At 33.2% G+C, this 18,316-nt stretch overlaps 1 protein-coding gene across 1 annotated transcript; it reads right to left on the minus strand.

The window, feature by feature from the left end:
* Nucleotides 1–916: 916 nt before the first annotated feature.
* On the minus strand, nucleotides 917–18,162 carry exu (maternal protein exuperantia). The gene is made up of 10 exons (XM_088228717.1): nucleotides 17,992–18,162; nucleotides 15,127–15,238; nucleotides 13,491–13,643; nucleotides 11,831–11,976; nucleotides 10,711–10,913; nucleotides 7,950–8,106; nucleotides 7,670–7,806; nucleotides 4,163–4,308; nucleotides 3,366–3,492; nucleotides 917–2,389 (listed from the first exon to the last, which is right to left on the minus strand). Exons 2-10 carry the CDS (start codon nucleotides 15,235–15,237, stop codon nucleotides 2,328–2,330), a joined length of 1,242 nt encoding a protein of 413 aa, XP_088084843.1. The 5' UTR covers nucleotide 15,238; nucleotides 17,992–18,162; the 3' UTR covers nucleotides 917–2,327.
* Nucleotides 18,163–18,316: the final 154 nt, after the last annotated feature.

Raw genomic sequence — 18,316 nt, forward strand, 5'->3', positions numbered from 1 at the left:
ATAAACCTTAAGCTGAGACAACGAATGGTCAAATGTTATATATGGTCTGGTCTGTCTTACTGTACGGTGTAGAGGCGTGGATTCTTAAAGTTAATTTTATAAACCGCCTTGAAGCATTTGAAATGTGGATCCACCGTAGAATGTTAAGAATATCTTAGACCGATATGATAACCAACGATGAAGTATTACGTAGAGCCAATACTAATAGAGAACTATTCACCACTGTTAAGCTCCGTAAGATTTCATATTTTGGCCATGTGTTGAGAGGTGATAAATATGCCATACTTCAGCTTGTCATGAAGGGGAAGATCGAAGGACGTAGAGGGGTCGGAAGAAAACAGCTTTCCTGGCTTCGAAACATCCGAGCATGGACCAGGATTAGAACTGCGGAGGAGCTGTTTCGCACTGCTCAGGATAGGGAAGCTTTCTCCCAAGTGATCGTCAACATCGGGGGGACCCGACATGACACGTGAAGAAGAAGAAAGCAATCCTATTTGACGAAACTACCTGGGCTGGTGTTCCAAACGCTCTCGTGGCCGTATTATCTTGCGTATTTACATAAAAAATACACAAGAAATAATGTTTTCTCGTGCGGCAAGAGAGGTTCAGAATAGCAGCCTGGGGTGGTATTCTGAACACAAAAGCGCACATAAAAAACGCATAGAATATATTATTCTATCGGGAAAATATTTTTGCTAAATGACAAAACTAATTTCTCTCTAATACCATGCCAGCTTTTGTCACGTAACACCTTTATCCAGTCATGTTTTTTCATTATTAATTAATCTGTGTCCAGGCGTATAAGGAATACAGTTCTGTGTGTGAATTAGGTGTTATAATGCAGGCGTTATATAGACGGCATTTGTTTTCACTGAGCAAATATCACAAATATAACAGTTTAAGTAAAAGAAATGTGTTGATCTTATGTTTTTATTAGAGATCTGAACATAATATGAAATTAAATATATGTACAGTTCACATTACAACTAACTAAATTAGAGGTAAAGTTAAAGGTACAATCAGTAAAATAATGCAGAATACAGGAAATAAAATGTACAAACATTACTCTATTTTACTTCCATACAAAAATCCTATTTGTTAGCCAAAGGGTGTATAGTTTATAAAGGATTAATATAATATTATGAAAAGTACAAAAATTCATTACTCTTTTTACTACAATAATTAATTAATGATTAGAATAATCACATCATGAAAATGGCACCATTTTGAGTGCCCAAAACCGTTTTCGTTTTACGGCCGGTTATCGCATATTTTTAATTAATTTTAAATATACGAAAATGCTTCAAGCAGTTCTAAATAATGAACTTGGAATAGTTTTGTCAAATTACACAGCGATCGATCATTTAAATACAAGTTCATCCGGGTTTAAATAATATTTATGCCAATTTCTATACAACCAAATATGTTTTGTACTATGCAAAAGGAGGCATTAGGTGCCTATTGCGATGATCCTCAGTCATATTTTGTGACTACATTATAAAATTTTGTCACCAAATCCAAACTTATAAATGAAAATATACAATAGTGAAGTTAGTCATCGATACAAAGTAAAATGTTACGCCTTTCATTGAGGCTCAGTTAAGATAGCAATAGTTTACTTTTGTAAAATATGATATTAGCGTACAAACTCAATATATGAAATGCAAGTGATAAAACCAATAATCTCTAAATAATTGCACCGACATATTTAATGACACAAGGTTATAAAATTCAAGAGAAATGAGGGGAGTAAAGATTAGGGTTCCATATTGCAATTAACATTTACTTACAAATTAAGAAACTTCAGACCTATAAGGCACTTTAAATAAAACTTAATTTGTTTCAAAATGAGAGTTTAAAGGCATTGCCACAGTCTTCTAATGTGATCGATATTAAACATTCAAATTAAATAAAAATATTGTTAATCTAATCAAATCCTTCGTACAGAAGTTTGTAAACAACAATAACCAAAATTGGAAACTTCACTTGTATTTAATGTGGTACACAGATAAAATAAGAAGTAGCTAAAACTTAATATTATTATGCATAATGCAGCTTTTACATGTAAATACAATATTTATGTAATATCTAATATTATTTCAGCTATTATTGAGGTAAAGATAAAAATAAAATGCCGGCATTTTAAACAAGAAACATTATCATTAGAAAGTAAATAACAAATTCAATTGTGGTAGAGAAAATATAAAAACGGGTATTTTTTAAGCTGTAATAAAGACATTTTACATTTGACAAAAGAGGACTGGTTATTCTTCCTACTGCCTTATTACTATATTGCAATGTGCGGCGAAGTCGGCACTCGGCGCTCCTTACATGGCTGCAGTTGCTTGAGAATGGTTGCTATTAACTTCTGACTGGGCATCCGACAAACCTAAAAGAAATTAGTCACTAATATTTCAACCGTCCAAATCTTCCTCGAATCAACAGTTGTGAAAAAACAGTCGCAGTGGTTATGACATCTTATCGGCTGATTTAAAAGATCACGAAAAATCAACAGAGGCGTTTAAAAGGCGCTCGAGAAACAATTGTTTCAACAGCTATATACAACATTCAAAAGTTGTAGAGATGTGCAAGTTCAAAAATAGGCACTAGGTTAATGTAACATAGTCACTTAACCAGCCAGTAACAGGTCACAAGTCCCGTAAAAGCCTAGTCTTCGATATAATTTCCCTTAAAATTTTATTTTTTCAGAAATCACAGTTGTAATATAAGCATGAAAAAAATAAAAGATCAATAAAAAGTACATGATTTCTAAGAGCAGTTCCTTGATGTTTGGGCGACAATAAAGTTATTAATACATATCAATTAAATTTTATGCTTTTTTGAAGGAAGAACGCAGACAAAAAGCAGTACACGAGATATAGGCGCACCAGCAAAGGCTGCCTGCCATTAACAAATAATAATAATAATTTAATTTGATACTTAATTTATTAATAGGTTTTCATATAAATCCCTATTGTATGTTTTATTTATTCTTATTCTGAAGAAAAGGGGTCAGTGCTGTGTCGTCGTATCCAACGAAAAAGGACACAATTGAATACAACATTAATTACAATTGTGTCCTTTTTTATTGAATATGACGATATGAGCTCCTGATGTCACTGTGACATGTGTAGATCTATTGTGACGTGTTTTGTTTTTAGAAATTGATATAAAAATATTTTGAATATTGTCTGCATATCTTAAAAGGTGTTACTTATATTTTACCCGGAAAAGGGGATTTACGGGAGTAAAATTGTCATTTTGTGGACAGTTAGAAAATAGATCATCTCTGAGTAGATCCGACAGGGAACCGTTCTTTGAAAAATTGTACTGTAGAAATAAAACAAATGTTAGTTTTGTCATACCTGTGTCATTGGACTGTTTGAGTTTAGCAGGTGATCCAGAGCTGGTTGTGTCAGGGGTGGTAGTTCCACTATCCTCGGGCTGATCTCCCATATCTGCGTTCTTATCTTCTTGCTCGTCTGTGCCATTCTGTTGATAAACCAATACTTAGCGCAGAATTTCCCAGTGAGGAATACATTACGAACATACCGTAACAGTGAAATTCGCAATAAAATAAAATAAATAAATGGTTGTTTTCTCCTGTTATGATTGGTGTAACACAACGTCCGTGATGCTGCAATACCACGTAACTATCGATTGAATTTTTTGACAGGGGAACTTCAAATGCATTCTGTTAATATATTACTTAGGATTTTAATCAACCAAAAATACCGCTGGAGTATCAGAGAAACTTATCATTATCTAGAGTAAAAATAGCAGTATTTGAAAATTAATGGCTTTTAGTCCCAATAATGAATTTATTTCAGTAAAAAAAATAATTGGAAAAAAAACAGGCTATGCGGTCTTGCAGTATCACCGACAATGGGGTACTTTGATGAAGTTTAGAAGCTTTGGCTATAGAAGAGGCTATCGTTGAATACTCTTGCCTGGATATGTAGGTGTTGTTGTCAATCAGCGTACATACACTTCTTACAACTGACAAATTAAGTTGTGAATGTTGACCACATAGGTGCGTGTATTTAAAATATGTTCAATTTTAAGTATTTTCATGTTTTCTTCGTACATTTCATATATGTTTCAGTTAACACTTTGTGTTTAAAAATAAGGCAGCAGATGAGTTAGGTAATGTTTTACATACCCTTGGATTTTTAGGTCTAACACGTCTAACTTTGGGTCCCTTCGCTTCTTTGGCGGGGTCGAAGTGACAATCCAATATTTCTACCAGCTCTTTGACTTGTTCCTCCTTAGCAGAAACATTCAAGCATGCCAATTCATTTTCCAGGCCTGAAACGAAATTTCAAATAAAATGTTGCGCAAGATGAACAATACAGAAATAGAAGTTACATCTACAGCAATTTCAATATCACACCTTTTGTGCAATGGTGTGATTTTTTATTTATATATTTTTTTAAAAACCGTTATGGCGGCTGCACACTCGTCGAGACAACCGGAGACAGACCGAGATCAAGTATGTACATGGTGCTCTCGTCGAGTCTCGCTCTCTCGCGCCTCGCCTCGGTCAGTCTCGGACGCTTATCGGTTTTTTGCGCCCGAGTCAAAGGATCTCGTCGGGTCTCGCGAGGAAAACGAGAGCTAGCATGTACACACTCATTCAAAAAGAGGGAACAGAAAAAGAGATATTCGCTAATGGCCACATATCGTAGCCATAAAAGAAAGATTATTGCATCTATGCAGTCTGGAGCTGCAGCTGATCAGTTTATAAGCCGATATGGTTCGCATTTGATTTCATAGACTCATTTTTAAATGATATTTTTCAAAGTAGATTGTATATTCAATAGACCATTTTTAGAAAATTGAGTTATGAATGCCAATATTTTCATTATCTTATCATGTATCTAAAGAATTATTATTTTTTCCATTACTAAATAGTATCTCCACATTCTGATTTTACTTATTTGATTTTAAAAACAAACAAATGTCTTTTTTTTTTCAAATGTTGTATTAAAATAAAATTCAAAATGCTATATTGAACATACAAGAACTAGGGCAGTGAAACAGCAGCAGCGATTTCTACGTCCATTCCTGCGGGAATCTTCAGTACTAATGAAAAAACGAGTGTGTACAGATATGCTCTCGTTGAGAACCCCATCGGCCGAGACGTTCTCGATGAGTGTGTACAGCCGCCATTAGGGTTATATAAACACATCGCACTGCCAGAACTACAAATAACATTATTTCGAGAGAAATGAGAATAACTTTTTGAAAATTCACCACAACGAAAATATTTGCTGTAGATAACTGAAAATTGTATATCCCTGAGATAATTTAGAGTTCTTTGCCTTACTATAGTTAAATATATTCTTATTTTATCCAGAAACATGTTTTCTTTAAGGTTTTACGCTGTTGTGGCTTCATAGTTGTAATAAAAGTAAATTGCACTTTTTGATATTTTTTAAAATTGAAAGTATGGTTTTACATTAAAAAAAAATATTTTAAATTAGTAACAAAAAAAATAGATGGTAGTGTAATTTTAGTAATATTTGAAGTAAGTATTTTGAAAATCAGAATTATTCTTAACGCCATATTGCTAATAATTCAAAAAATTATTAGATGCAAAAAAAAAAAAAAAAATGCCTCACAATAGGAGTAACTAATAACGCGATCTCAACTGACAAACACGGTATGTGTGTGTAAAATTATGCCAACTTTGAAACCACAGAGCCACAGCTGCCAGCCAATATGGCGATCATACAAGTTGTCCAACAGTTTCTCATAAAAAGTTGATATATGTTACTAAAATTGTGGAGATGTGGAAATCACAAATATTAAGCAGAATGGTGAATGTTGCACAGAGTGCGAAGTGATCACTCAAGCCAGCCAGTGACGGGTCATAAGCCTTTTAATGCCTAGACTTTCATATTCCCTTTTCAAAAATGTACGATATCTTTTTTTTTAAAGCCAATTGACAGGTTCACGAAAGCCCTCATGGATTGGCATCAAAGATATATGAGGGCATTAGAAGAAAACTTAGAAATCTCCACCAAAATCGTAAAATTAGTTATTGATGCCAAAATAAACTATACGTAAAAACGTATCCACCCAAATAATAGCGTAATTCAAAACCATCTGTAAATCTTGCAAAAACAGATTTCAATTATACTTGACACCGCAAAATTTCAGCATTCTCCATTGACTTGGTGAAGCATAATTAGAAATCTCAGAATTCTTTTTTCAAAGCTTTTCACAAATTACAGCAGGTATAGTAATAGCATGATCTACACAGACATGGAAAGTGTCCCATCTTTAAGGCTAGTCTGGTAAAACGCATGCAAAATGAGGAAATCATACGATTTTGCCATTTTAAAACAAATGTTTTCTTTTTAATCGCGCAATAATAATAATAAAAAAAAAACATAAATTGGATAAAGACAATATTTTTTAGAGGTTTTTTTTTCTATGAAAAAATATACTTAAAAGTTTTATGTAACTAAAATATAATTACTTTTAGACCGGCAGATTACCCCATTTCAAATTTAGACTAAACTTAGGTATCTGGGTTCTCATTTAAGGACCAAGTATTGAAATAAAATTTGTTGTAATAGATAATCTGAAGATAATAAAAAGCATTTTAAATCACATACATTTTTGTGACATTTTCCTTTATTTCTACGTAAAATACTTAACCTTCGGTAATACTATTTATTGAAATATTTTAGCTGAAACCTTTTTTTATAGAATCATATTCTTATTTTTTAAAGACGATAATTCTGGTTGTAATATTCAATTTCTAACAATATCTTATTTAGGTATTTATTACATTCACCCTTATTCGCCTTACTAGTTCGATTTTATTATTGCGCGATTAAAAAAAACATTTGTTTTAAAATGGCAAAATCTTATGATTTCCTAATTTTGCATGCGTTTTACCAGACTACAGCCTTAAGCCAAGAGATATCACCACTTGCTTCTTGAATGCTTGCCTTTGCTGTAAGAAGATATCAACAGTACTGTTTAGGGAGATTTTGTCAACTGTTCCGATGATCCTTGGCATAGATGAAAAGAATCCGATGTTGGTTCTTAAATTTCCTACAGCAAAGCCAGCATTCGAATGCAAATTACGAAACGAAAATATCATATCTTTGTTGCAAGATGATTAAATCACATCCACCCCAGCGTGGTATTCTGAACGCAATAACGCGCGTAGAAAACACATTTTTAATGCGTATTTACGTACTAAATACACACTAACTGAGTGATCTCTTTGCGCGCAAATCCGTTCAGAATACCAGCCCTGGGGTGCAATTATGAATCTTTTCTATTCCCTAGAGTGGTTAATTTGGGGATGTTGATTTTTTCCATGCGACTTTTCAATTTTTGCTACATATATGGTCACACTGATGATTAAACGCCAAAAAATATGAACACGCGAAATCAAACATGATGATTTTCATTTAGAACATTATTGCACAAACACTTTATTTGGTTGAATTGACCAAACCGTATTAGTTTTATTTCCGTTTTTGAGGCAGTTTTATGTAACATTTGACGTTTAATCATCAGTGTAACCATTATATGAAGCAAAGTGTCATCGCACTAAAAAATAAAAATCTTCAAATGAATAGCTCTCTAGGGGGCAGAGAAGATCCAGAATACCACCACTGGGTTTAGTATAAACCTTAGATACCTGTGAGCTTGTTCTCTTCCCAAACGGCCTTCAGGTGAGGGTAGTCCAGGTCAGCTTCGGCTAGTAGGCGGCGAAGGGCGGCGGCGCGGAGCCGCTCATCGCGGGAAGTTCGGATTAGGAGGGGACCAAACACGGGCCTGCAACATTCAATGTGACTGGATTAGAGACGGGAGACAATTTTGATTGAATGATTAGTGAATTTAAGTCAAGTGTGGAATGCATTGCCCATGTAAAATGGGAATCTGGTGTACACGTAACAAAATATAGAAAGCGCAGTAACCTGAATGTGTTTTGCCTCTCGAGAAGACTCTTAAGTTGTGTTAAATGGGCTAGATCCTTTTCTGTAGAGATGGTGAATTGAGTGACAATGTCGCACATGTTCTTCATCGTAGCTGCGTTACCGTCGCTTTTACCAGCAACTAAGTCTTGCTGTTCACCTGAAATTTGTCATTTTTACTGATTTATACAAATTCATTTACTTGAAATAATTTCCATGCTCCATTTGGATAACCAATTACCAATTGGATGAAATAACCAATTAAGTCACACAATGACGTTTTTCTGTTTTTCAGTTCAACCCCAAGATGAATACATGTACAAAATGTACTGGTTTGAAATAGAGCTAGACCCCTGGATGAGTGTTTTGTTTTCAACTTGAAGGCAACTTTTATTAAAAAAAAAAAAAAATCCAAAACAAGAAATCGAGGGGAGCAAAGTCCGTATGCCCAGTAGGTATTTTTTTTTTTTATTTGCAATTTATTATGTCCATTTAACAATGGTAAATAAGTTTTTGTATAATATATACAGGTACAATTTAAATAAAATACAACTAAAGAAAGTTAAAGCAAGGACAAAAAATTAAATAATAGTTACTGGGTCAAGACAAGATCTGGTCTATTATGGTGATTGTTTAAGTCTTGAAAGACTTACACCGAAAAAGTCCAGATCTTTTCTAGAGTTTACAATGTGACACGATCCGGACATTGGTGCATGCAAGCCATAGTTTGCGCTTTGCTGATTAAGCAACAGCACATTATTATTTCGCAACAGGCAGAAAACTTACAGTAAAAAAATGAACTGTGTCAATTTCTTTTTCTTCAGTTTAAGATTAGGACTGCTGTCATAGCCCTCTGAATCCTGCTTCGGAAAGTAAAAAAAATAGTTTATGTATAGACTGTAGTAATAATATTTTACGCACCCAGAAGCCATACAAATGGAAGTAAAAGTTTACCCATCAACAGATAATTTCATTAGTTAAATACGGCTTCTGCACTGTATTTCATATTTTTCTATACATATCGGCAGTTTAGCAGCTACAGAAAAACCTCTGTTTTATGTTTTTAAAGGGACCAAAAAAAAGTGTTAAACTGAGGAAATGAAAAACTGAAGAAAAGTTGTATAAACTGACATAATTGGGGATTATTCATATTTTCCTATGATTTCATAAAAATATTTTTAATTTTTTAAATCAATACCACAATGAGTTTTTTTATTGAATTAAAAAAAATACATGTAAAAATAATTTTATCTAGGTACTTAACCTTAAAAACACGAAAATAACAATTTGAATTTGCATAAAATGCATACAATGATTTTTCCCCTAAATATTAGGAAATTTGATTAATATGGGTATCACTTTTTTCAGTATGGCACCACAGAATTTCACCTGACATTTACATAGTGGCCAAACTGTTTCACACTTTTATGATAACTGTTTAAACAATCATCTTTCCAAATTATGTTTATAACTTTAAATTAACTTTTTGCATTGTAATTTATTGATGTAAAGACTTTATTCTTTATGAGTCAACCGCATGTCACAATATAGTAAAATGTCAAAATTAGACACTTAAACTGAATAGTCAATTACACTGAACCTACTTTGAATTTAGAATGAGACCACAATTTACACATTTTGCACCTTCTTTTCACCAATTTGGGCAAACGCGGCAGCGCGCGGCTCGGTGTCTTTTGACAGATCGAATGAGTTTAGAAAAATATTCAATGTAAAACCGGGGTTTAAAAAACATTAATTGGGGGGATATTTTAATGAGAATGTACAGAAAAATGGGACCTAAACATTTCAGCCTAAAAAGCGGGAAAACGTAAAATTTATGAACATAAAAACGAGGTTTAACTGCATCTGCTTTCTATTTTAGTTTTATTTCATCTCGATCTATGTGCTTCTTCACAGCCTACCTTCATAGTATACATTATGTAATAACCCGTATAGCAATGCTGACTAAAATAAGGAAGTTCAGTTGTTTTTTTTGTTTTTTTAAAAAAAATAATTGTTAATAGACTATCAAAAACTAAGCTAAAATAATATCATTTTTATATTTATGTATCGTATTATTATCCCTAGGAATTTTCAAAGATTTGTGATTTTGAAAATTTCCACCGAAACTTTGAAATTACACCGCCCGCGATGTCACGAGTTCAAGTCGGTGAGTTTATCCGACATTTATTGCCTCGCCTTTTTCATGTTTTTGACAGCTCAAGAGTCTGAAGTTAGCCCTGATCATTATACCAACTTGTTGGTCGAAAAAAAATTCATTCCCCCCCGGAAAACTGACAGCTCAAGAGTCTGAAGTTAGTCTCTATTATTATATTCTTGGTAAGTTAAATTAATAGACAAAACCTAGAAATCAGCAGTTTATTTTTAATGTGTTTTACAAACATTTATTGCCGCCATTTTTGTGTTTCAATTGTAATTTTAAAGGCGGTTTGTTGTGTTATACAGATAATTATTATTTATGAAAATCATATTAAAAAAAGTCGCTACAAAAAAAATATTTCAAAAATAGCTCCAGGACTTGTTTAATAAAAATTAATTCACTGAATAACTTTTTTTGGTCGGTCCCCGGAAAAACGTAATTTAGGGGTTGTACTGTAGTCCATTTTTAAGAACTGTTCCATGCATTTTTAAAAAACTTTGCCATACAATTGAATATCTCATTTCTACTGTGTGTAGTAAAACATTTTTCATATCCAATTTCCCATACCACTGAATTTCCTCATTGATAAATAAAGTAATGAACCTTGAGAGAGATGGTGTGCGATTTTGAAAGCGGCCGTGGCTCTCTCCAAGGCACTATCCAACGCCCAGTCAGCGTCCAGGAGTATCTTGGCCAACACTCGAAGGTTGAAGGACTTCACGGCGGCCTGACACTTGTCCGCTGCTAAGGCTTGGCCGTCCGCAAATCCAACCACCACAGCTTTAAATCTATCCACTAGGTTATATCTGGAATAAGATTTTTTTTTTTTAAAAACAGGAATTTTCTCTTATTTTAATTTATTCATTCATTGTCTACATCCAGACGGATGAAGTGTGTACAATAAAACCAAATTCCCGTAACACATGATCGAGATACACTGCATGTACTTTATCAATGCATTGCCCTATGCACCATCTGTGTGGATTAGGGCTTCAAATCTAATCTAACAGTTTTTGTTTTGAAGGTATTTAATTGAAGAATGATTCAAGGAAAATGGCATAAAAAAATATTGTACTTCTCATTTTAAACACTACTGGGACTAATCGAACCCACCTTCAGTGGGCATAAATTTAATAAGGAAATAAGTTTGAAAAACAGTAATTAAATATTTGTTTTACACAAATCAATAGAATTGAAAGTTTCAAAATGTAATATAAACTACAAGTTTGACAGATATTTCAACAAACAGCGTGTCTGGTTAACTCTGTCACATCTGAAACCACAATGATCAGTATGAGCAAGATGACAAATTGGCATGGTAAAAAAATAATTTAGAAACTTAAACTTTAAAAGAAAACTTTAAAAAAAAACAAATGACTGCTTACTTCCGCGGAGCGCAGTGCTAGCTATCCTTTCCGCACTCCTGTTTGCTTCCTTAAACAAATAAGCAACCACTCGGTTTTTTAAATTATTTTTTTTTAGTTTTAAAATGCTTCTAAATTATTTTTTTCAATATGCCAATATGTCGGGTTCGTACCGGTCGTCGTGGTTTCGGATGTGACAGGGTTTACCATACACGCAGTAGAGAACCTCTCCGAAAACAGAAACTGGAAGTCCAGACATTTACAGGGTTCGCAATCTTATTGGCTGAACTCAAATTTAAACACTGCGCAACATTCAGCATCCATATTTTCATGCTAAACAAATCAGGAGAGCAGCATACCTGCGTAGTGCCTCTAGTAACATGGGGGAGGTGACTTTTCTTGGTTCGTGTGTGATTAGAATAACTCCCGACGTGTCGCCTTTTTGGGCTTCCAACCATTCTAGAAATTCTACCAGGGCTGATATTTCTGATTTTGTTTTCAATATCTGCAAAACAATTTATTTTAAAACAGTCAAAATAATTGGCTATCTACGAAATTTTTATTGTGACCTAAAAAAAAAACTGTATTAATCATCAATATAAAAGGATTTTGAATTTTAAAACCATAAGTTCGATTTTTTTAAAGTACAAAATACTAGCCCAAACAGTACTGGCCTATGTATCTACCACAAAATAAAACTTAATTCTAATGGACAGGTAAGTTTCAATATTATATCAAACGCTAAGGTTATCAGTTGAATATATTTATTATTTCTTTAGAAGTGCGCGAATAATATTACAAGGAGAAAGAAGCCATACTAAAAGAGATTTGAAATTAAAAACACGCTCAAAGTGTACAGTAAAACCTCGTTTTTCGTTCCTCAATTTTACATTTTCCCGATTTTTACAAGTGTTCGGGACCCATTTTTCTTCATGCAATTATATTCCCCACAATTAACGTTTCTTACATTTTCCATCACCCCATGCGATGTGTCAAAAAAGCCAAAATTAAGTCGTAATAATGGTGCCGCGGTCCGCGTGCCACCGCATGTGCCACGCGAATGAAGAATAAAAACAGGTAAACAATCAATAAAGGATAAATTATTGTCTTAACCTAAATTCTAACTCCTTTTAAAAAACATGCATCTTTTATGCAAGTATAAATTAATAAAAATATTTTTAAAAAAAAAAGAGTAATTAAATAGTGAATGTATATAAGAACGGAAAAAAACTTACTAATGATAATTTTAAAATAAGAATGAAAATAAATAAGAATAAAAAAAAATATGCTCAAATGCGAAAAACCTTTTTAATCTTGTATATTAAGTTTATATTCATATATATATAGGCTTCGTGGCGGAGTGGTCAGCGCGTTTTACCTATGTATATTGTACTGATGCAGTGCCCTATGCACCATTAGATGTGGAAAGGGAATGATGATGATTTTAAGTTTAATATTATGTGCAGTGACAGCGCGCACATCGGAACCAGATCAAAACGCTAAATCTGCTATTGTTTTTGTTTGCTAAATGTTTTATACGCGTTAACATTATAAGCACAATATACAAACAAACTTTCTACAATAAATCGTATGTAATTACAATGTGTACTTGATTGATACAAACAATACTGCAGTGAGGGATACAATTAAAGCTTTTATGTCTCTATGTTTAGTTATTTTCGCAGTTAGATTGAAAGAAATAATACATTTTTGCTTTTAAATTACTTTTAAAAGGTTGACAGTGAATATGTGAAACTGAAGAAAGACGCTAATCTTTATAAACAGTTACATTCGGAGGAGAGTTTCCTCCAAGCTCTTTCCTTTTTCGTCAGTGCAGAATGAAGGAAGCCAACGTGTTAACGGTATCCTTACTTTTGCCCCCGCGCATTGGCCCAATGTGTATTGGGCCCTTAAGGATCCTGTAGCGACTAAATGTGAAGGACAAGTAAAGTTACCACATTGGCAACATTATCTTTTAGCATCCTATAGCGGCCAATTGTGAAGGAAAAGTGAAGTTACCTTATTGGCAACATTGTCTTTTAGCATCCTATAGCGACCAATTGTGACGACTCGCATATTGTGTCTACGCCGTGCTCCGGGATTAAGGTTACCGTGGGGCATAATGTACTGGGAGAACTGGGCTGAAGGAGTGTAGGCGCCGATGTGACAAATCTGAAATGAGAAATTAACAGCATAAATAAACTGGAAGGCATATGGATTACTGTATAAATTAATCTTGATGGTTATAATAAAACAATGTGTTCAAAACGTGCAAACCAATATGTAGAATTAACCATATATTAGTTAGGAACCCTGGTATCTGTTAGCTGAGTGCTGGACCGTCAATAAAGATGAAGGCTCGCTTTCAGGTCTGTCCTCAGTGATACCGGGGAAATTATAGCCTAGAAAATATGTTGAAAAATATTTTTTTAAAAGTATTTGCCCTTATAAGCCCAAGGGCTTCTATGAAAATGAATAATTTTGCATTTTGCGGGTGTCACGGTTATTGGTGAAATATTTAAATAATATTTATTAGATGGCATTAAAAAAACACTTTTTCATTTTTACTAGATACTGCTTTTTTGCTTGAAATGACAGTATGTGTTTTAAAGAAATTGGTAATATTTTGATGATATTAAAATAAACTAAATTAGTGGATTCAAATCAGTGTTTGATTTTAATATTGAAATTATAATACGGAGTTCTACAAAATGTATAAATAATACATTGCTGCAATCCATCAATCATTAACCAACAATGACATACATATGAAACAAGGGATAAAAACAAGATAAGATTATCAATGAGGAGAAAAACAGAATCTCAAAACTCATAGTACAAGGGATCAAATGTCCAACTACATGGTAAAAAATTGGATTATTTTGCAAACACATACAAAATAACAACAGGTTTGTTATAAGGAAAGTTTTTATTGTAGAATTTGTACTATTCTGAGTATCTCTATCTCGAGACTGAAAATCTTTGCTTCATGTGTTGAATAATCAATATATTCTATAATTGGAGTATTAATACAGTACCCTATCTCCGGACTCTATATGACCCAGTCATCGAAAGGGTCGAGCGTTTCAAATACCCGGGAGTACATGTTACAGAAAATGGCACCTTTCAAAAAGGGCTGGGAATGCAGCTAGGAACAGAGCTGATTTGATAAATAGCAAGATTGGATATTTACTCTGTGAAAGCCAAATGGAAAAATACTGAGTTTTGAGAATAGATGTTTCAGAAGAATCTTGCGTGTGTGTTGGTTTGACTTCGTAAGGAGTGATGAGAATGTCTTCAAGCGGAAGCAATACGGTTGGCTGAGCCATACTGCGGATACCGCCTGAGAGCCTTAACCACGCTCAACCGCATCAGGTTCTTAACGTCCTGGATGTCCCCTGTTGACTGTTCGTTGGCGGTTTATATCAGTACCACAGGACGCGAACCTGACTTGGGAGGACGCGCAGGCGCTGGCAGCCGACAGAGGCTGTTTGTGGACACCATATGCTCTTACTAGGAAGCGGACTTGGAATGACGATAACAATTTATGTAATGTCCGAAAAACTATTTTAGATAACCTTAATTTTTACAATGTTTTGTAAAATCTCTCTTACATTTCAAAATAATTTATAAAATTAGTGAGGTTTGGATTTACCTCATCTATGAGCCTTTTCCCGGTAGTATCCGTGTCCCATCCCACCAAAGTATAGTTCCCTTGTGGAAGGCCTTCCGTGACCTTACTTCCATTCATGGCCGGAGAAACCATTCTATAAAAAACAAAATAACATATCAAAATACTAGTATACATAAATATTTTAGTACACAGGAGAAAAGCCGCTTTCATAACACCAGGAATAAAAGTAAATTTAAAATTCCATTGGCGAAACAATAATTTAAACAAAGAGGGCCCATATGCATGGCAGTAAGAACTTATAATAAGCTTCTCAAAATTCTATACTATAAACGAATATTTGGAAGATGCAATTGAATAAATTAAAATTTAGTTAATGTAAGTAATATATACTATAATCTTATATAATATTTTTACTGTTTATGCTTTCATAACTTTGTAATTTATTTGTTTTTTTTATCTTTTAAAATTATTTTTTATTATTATTGTATTTGTTTTTGGTCAGGCTGTAAAAAATTGCTAGCGGCAATAAGTCCACCATACAACCATGTATACCTTTTTTGTGTATTTATCACATTGTATATTATGGTTAGTAAAGATTTATTATGATTATTAAATACATATATTTAGTTTTCTTCAAGGCTGGTTTTGAGGTAACATCAACACATAATTAATTTTAAATGGTTAAAAATTCATAAATAAATTTTACATGTGATATTGCTCAAATTATGACTAATGGATTTTAAAATATATATTTATAATGATAGTCTGCAACTACTATGGGGAACCGGAAATCAAAATGACATTAACAGACTACAAGTTGGCAAAATAAAACATTGAAGTTAGTATACGACTTTCCCTTATCTAGCAGCAACTAAAGAACTCTTTAAACAAACTAAACAATTAAATATAATTGTAGTAAACGTGGACACGATACGACAATATCATATACAACATTCTAAAACGAGACAAGGACAGTTGAGACTAATAAACAAGGGACTGAAATTGTACAATAAACTACCAGACAAAACTAAACAAAAGACAACCTTTCAAAAAGATGTTAAAAATATTATCACAAATAATAGAACATGAATTTAAAAAAGAAAAATTATTTTGTTAAATGAGTGTAATCCCGTAAGGGTTTATAAATAAATTTCAAATAAAAAAAAAAAAATTAAAAAATAAGTCATTGGAGTGTTTAAGTCCATTCTATAGTAATTTTGGCTGTCTTGCATTTGTGCTTGCTACGTGGTAGTGCTGTCGTCTAATATTATATTGGTGTATGTTGGAATTTGCAGTTAATGTTACATCGTCCTCATATGTTTCTTAATCCAATTTTGTGGCGATTGTTATTGTTTACAAACAATCAAAAATTATGTTTAAAAATATAAATATTCACATAAAAAAGGCATTAGAAATTTTTCATCTATTACTTGCATACTAACACTAATAAAATACAAAAAAAAAAAAAAAAAAATTCTTAAACCTTAACAATTTGCCATCAAAAATGTCAATCTTCGCGCTTTCAATACAACCTGCACATTTTTATATTGGATTGAAAAATTATACATTATAATTAAACTTTACTAATCTATGTGAACCAATTTTGGGTTCTTAAACTTATGGTGGTGAACGTCGGCCCCGTGGTGTAGTGGTCAGCGTGTTTGTCTACCATGCAAGAGGTCTCTGGTTAGATTCCCGATACAGTTGACTCGGAAGTATTTATTTAAAAATGTGTTTTTACACTTGAATAATTCATGGTCCCTGGATTGGCACCTGAAGCGTAAGATTGATCATCTTACCTTCATGTAACAATAAAATAAAGATACGCTGCAGTTGGTGGGAAGTGGTCAGTAAATGTGAAGTAGCGTAATAAGGTGCGACATACAGCTTTGAATTCACAGTAAACTGGCATAGATAGTTAGCTTTTTTTACTATGCTACGCGATTTGCAAGGCAATGTTGATTCGACATGATGCGACAATGCTCATTTTTAGAACATCATTAATTTTAATCCATCATATAATGAAGCATCATGTCTATTTAATTAAACTGATATTAATTATTGAGTCATTGATAAATGGAAAAAAAACAGGTGAATATTGATGTTTTTTTACACAATAACCCAATACACATGCATACATTCTAGATTTGTGAATTTAGATGGCTTCATGAGTCAACTTACTCTTTGCAGGAATTTCAGCAAGCCACAAGCCTACTTATATATGATTATTAAAAATCCATTTGGTATGTTATGCGATCATTGATCATGCTTTTATTGACTAAAGAAGCCATTTATTAACTATCAGTAAACCGGTATTATAATTTTGCACAAATGTATTGGGTATAAATATTATTACATTCATGAAACATGGTTATTTGAACGCATTGAGGAAAAACACATAGTTGATGTCGGCACTAATAATAGAAACAACAAAAGCGAAAGACATTTTGTGTTTGAAAAATAGAACATACATACATAACCTGAAAAATATTGAACGTTCTACACGCAAATTACAGAGTGATTCAGCTTTTTTTAATGCGATACAATAAAAAAAACACAAGTTTTAATTCAATCAACACAACGATCCTAAAATTGTATTATATTGGGAAGTAAATGTGAATATTTAGCCGGTCAATATTTGAAGCCGCAAGCGCGAGTCTCGCCTGAACAAGGCAACTGTCAAAAATATAAGCAAATACATTGCTTCTACCGGTCGGATCGGACATCTTTTTTAACTAATTAAACCGTAATAAATGGGCTGTGTGTTGTACAAGCTGTGCGAAGCATTTTTAGGGTGTAATTTTCCCTATAAATGACACGTGGCTGCGGTATTTCGTATTTTTACTGCCCCGCCCCTTGTATGTATTCATTAAATATTATACTTACGTTTAAGAAGATATCCGTCACAATAAAAAATGCCACGGCAATTCAATGTTTATTAATTATCCTCGTTAGCAAATAATGTAAATGATATCAATATTCGTGACACAATTTTTTGATATTTAGCACGTGTGCGACGGCAGACAACCTAAAATTTTTGTATTGCAGACGCGACTGTTCTACGTTCGCCAAACTTCGCAATTTCACGAGCACTTGCGACGTTTTCGAACACAATTTTTAAGTAACATTTACGAACACAGCATATTTTTACGCAACAGCCTTGTATTTGCACAAAAAGCTTATGACTAATTTCACTTACTTTTGAACGCGC

This window comes from Micrasema longulum, unplaced genomic scaffold, assembly GCF_059751315.1.
Source record: "Micrasema longulum isolate JH-2025_06_02 unplaced genomic scaffold, ASM5975131v1 h1tg000605l, whole genome shotgun sequence".
NCBI lineage: Eukaryota > Metazoa > Arthropoda > Insecta > Trichoptera > Brachycentridae > Micrasema > Micrasema longulum.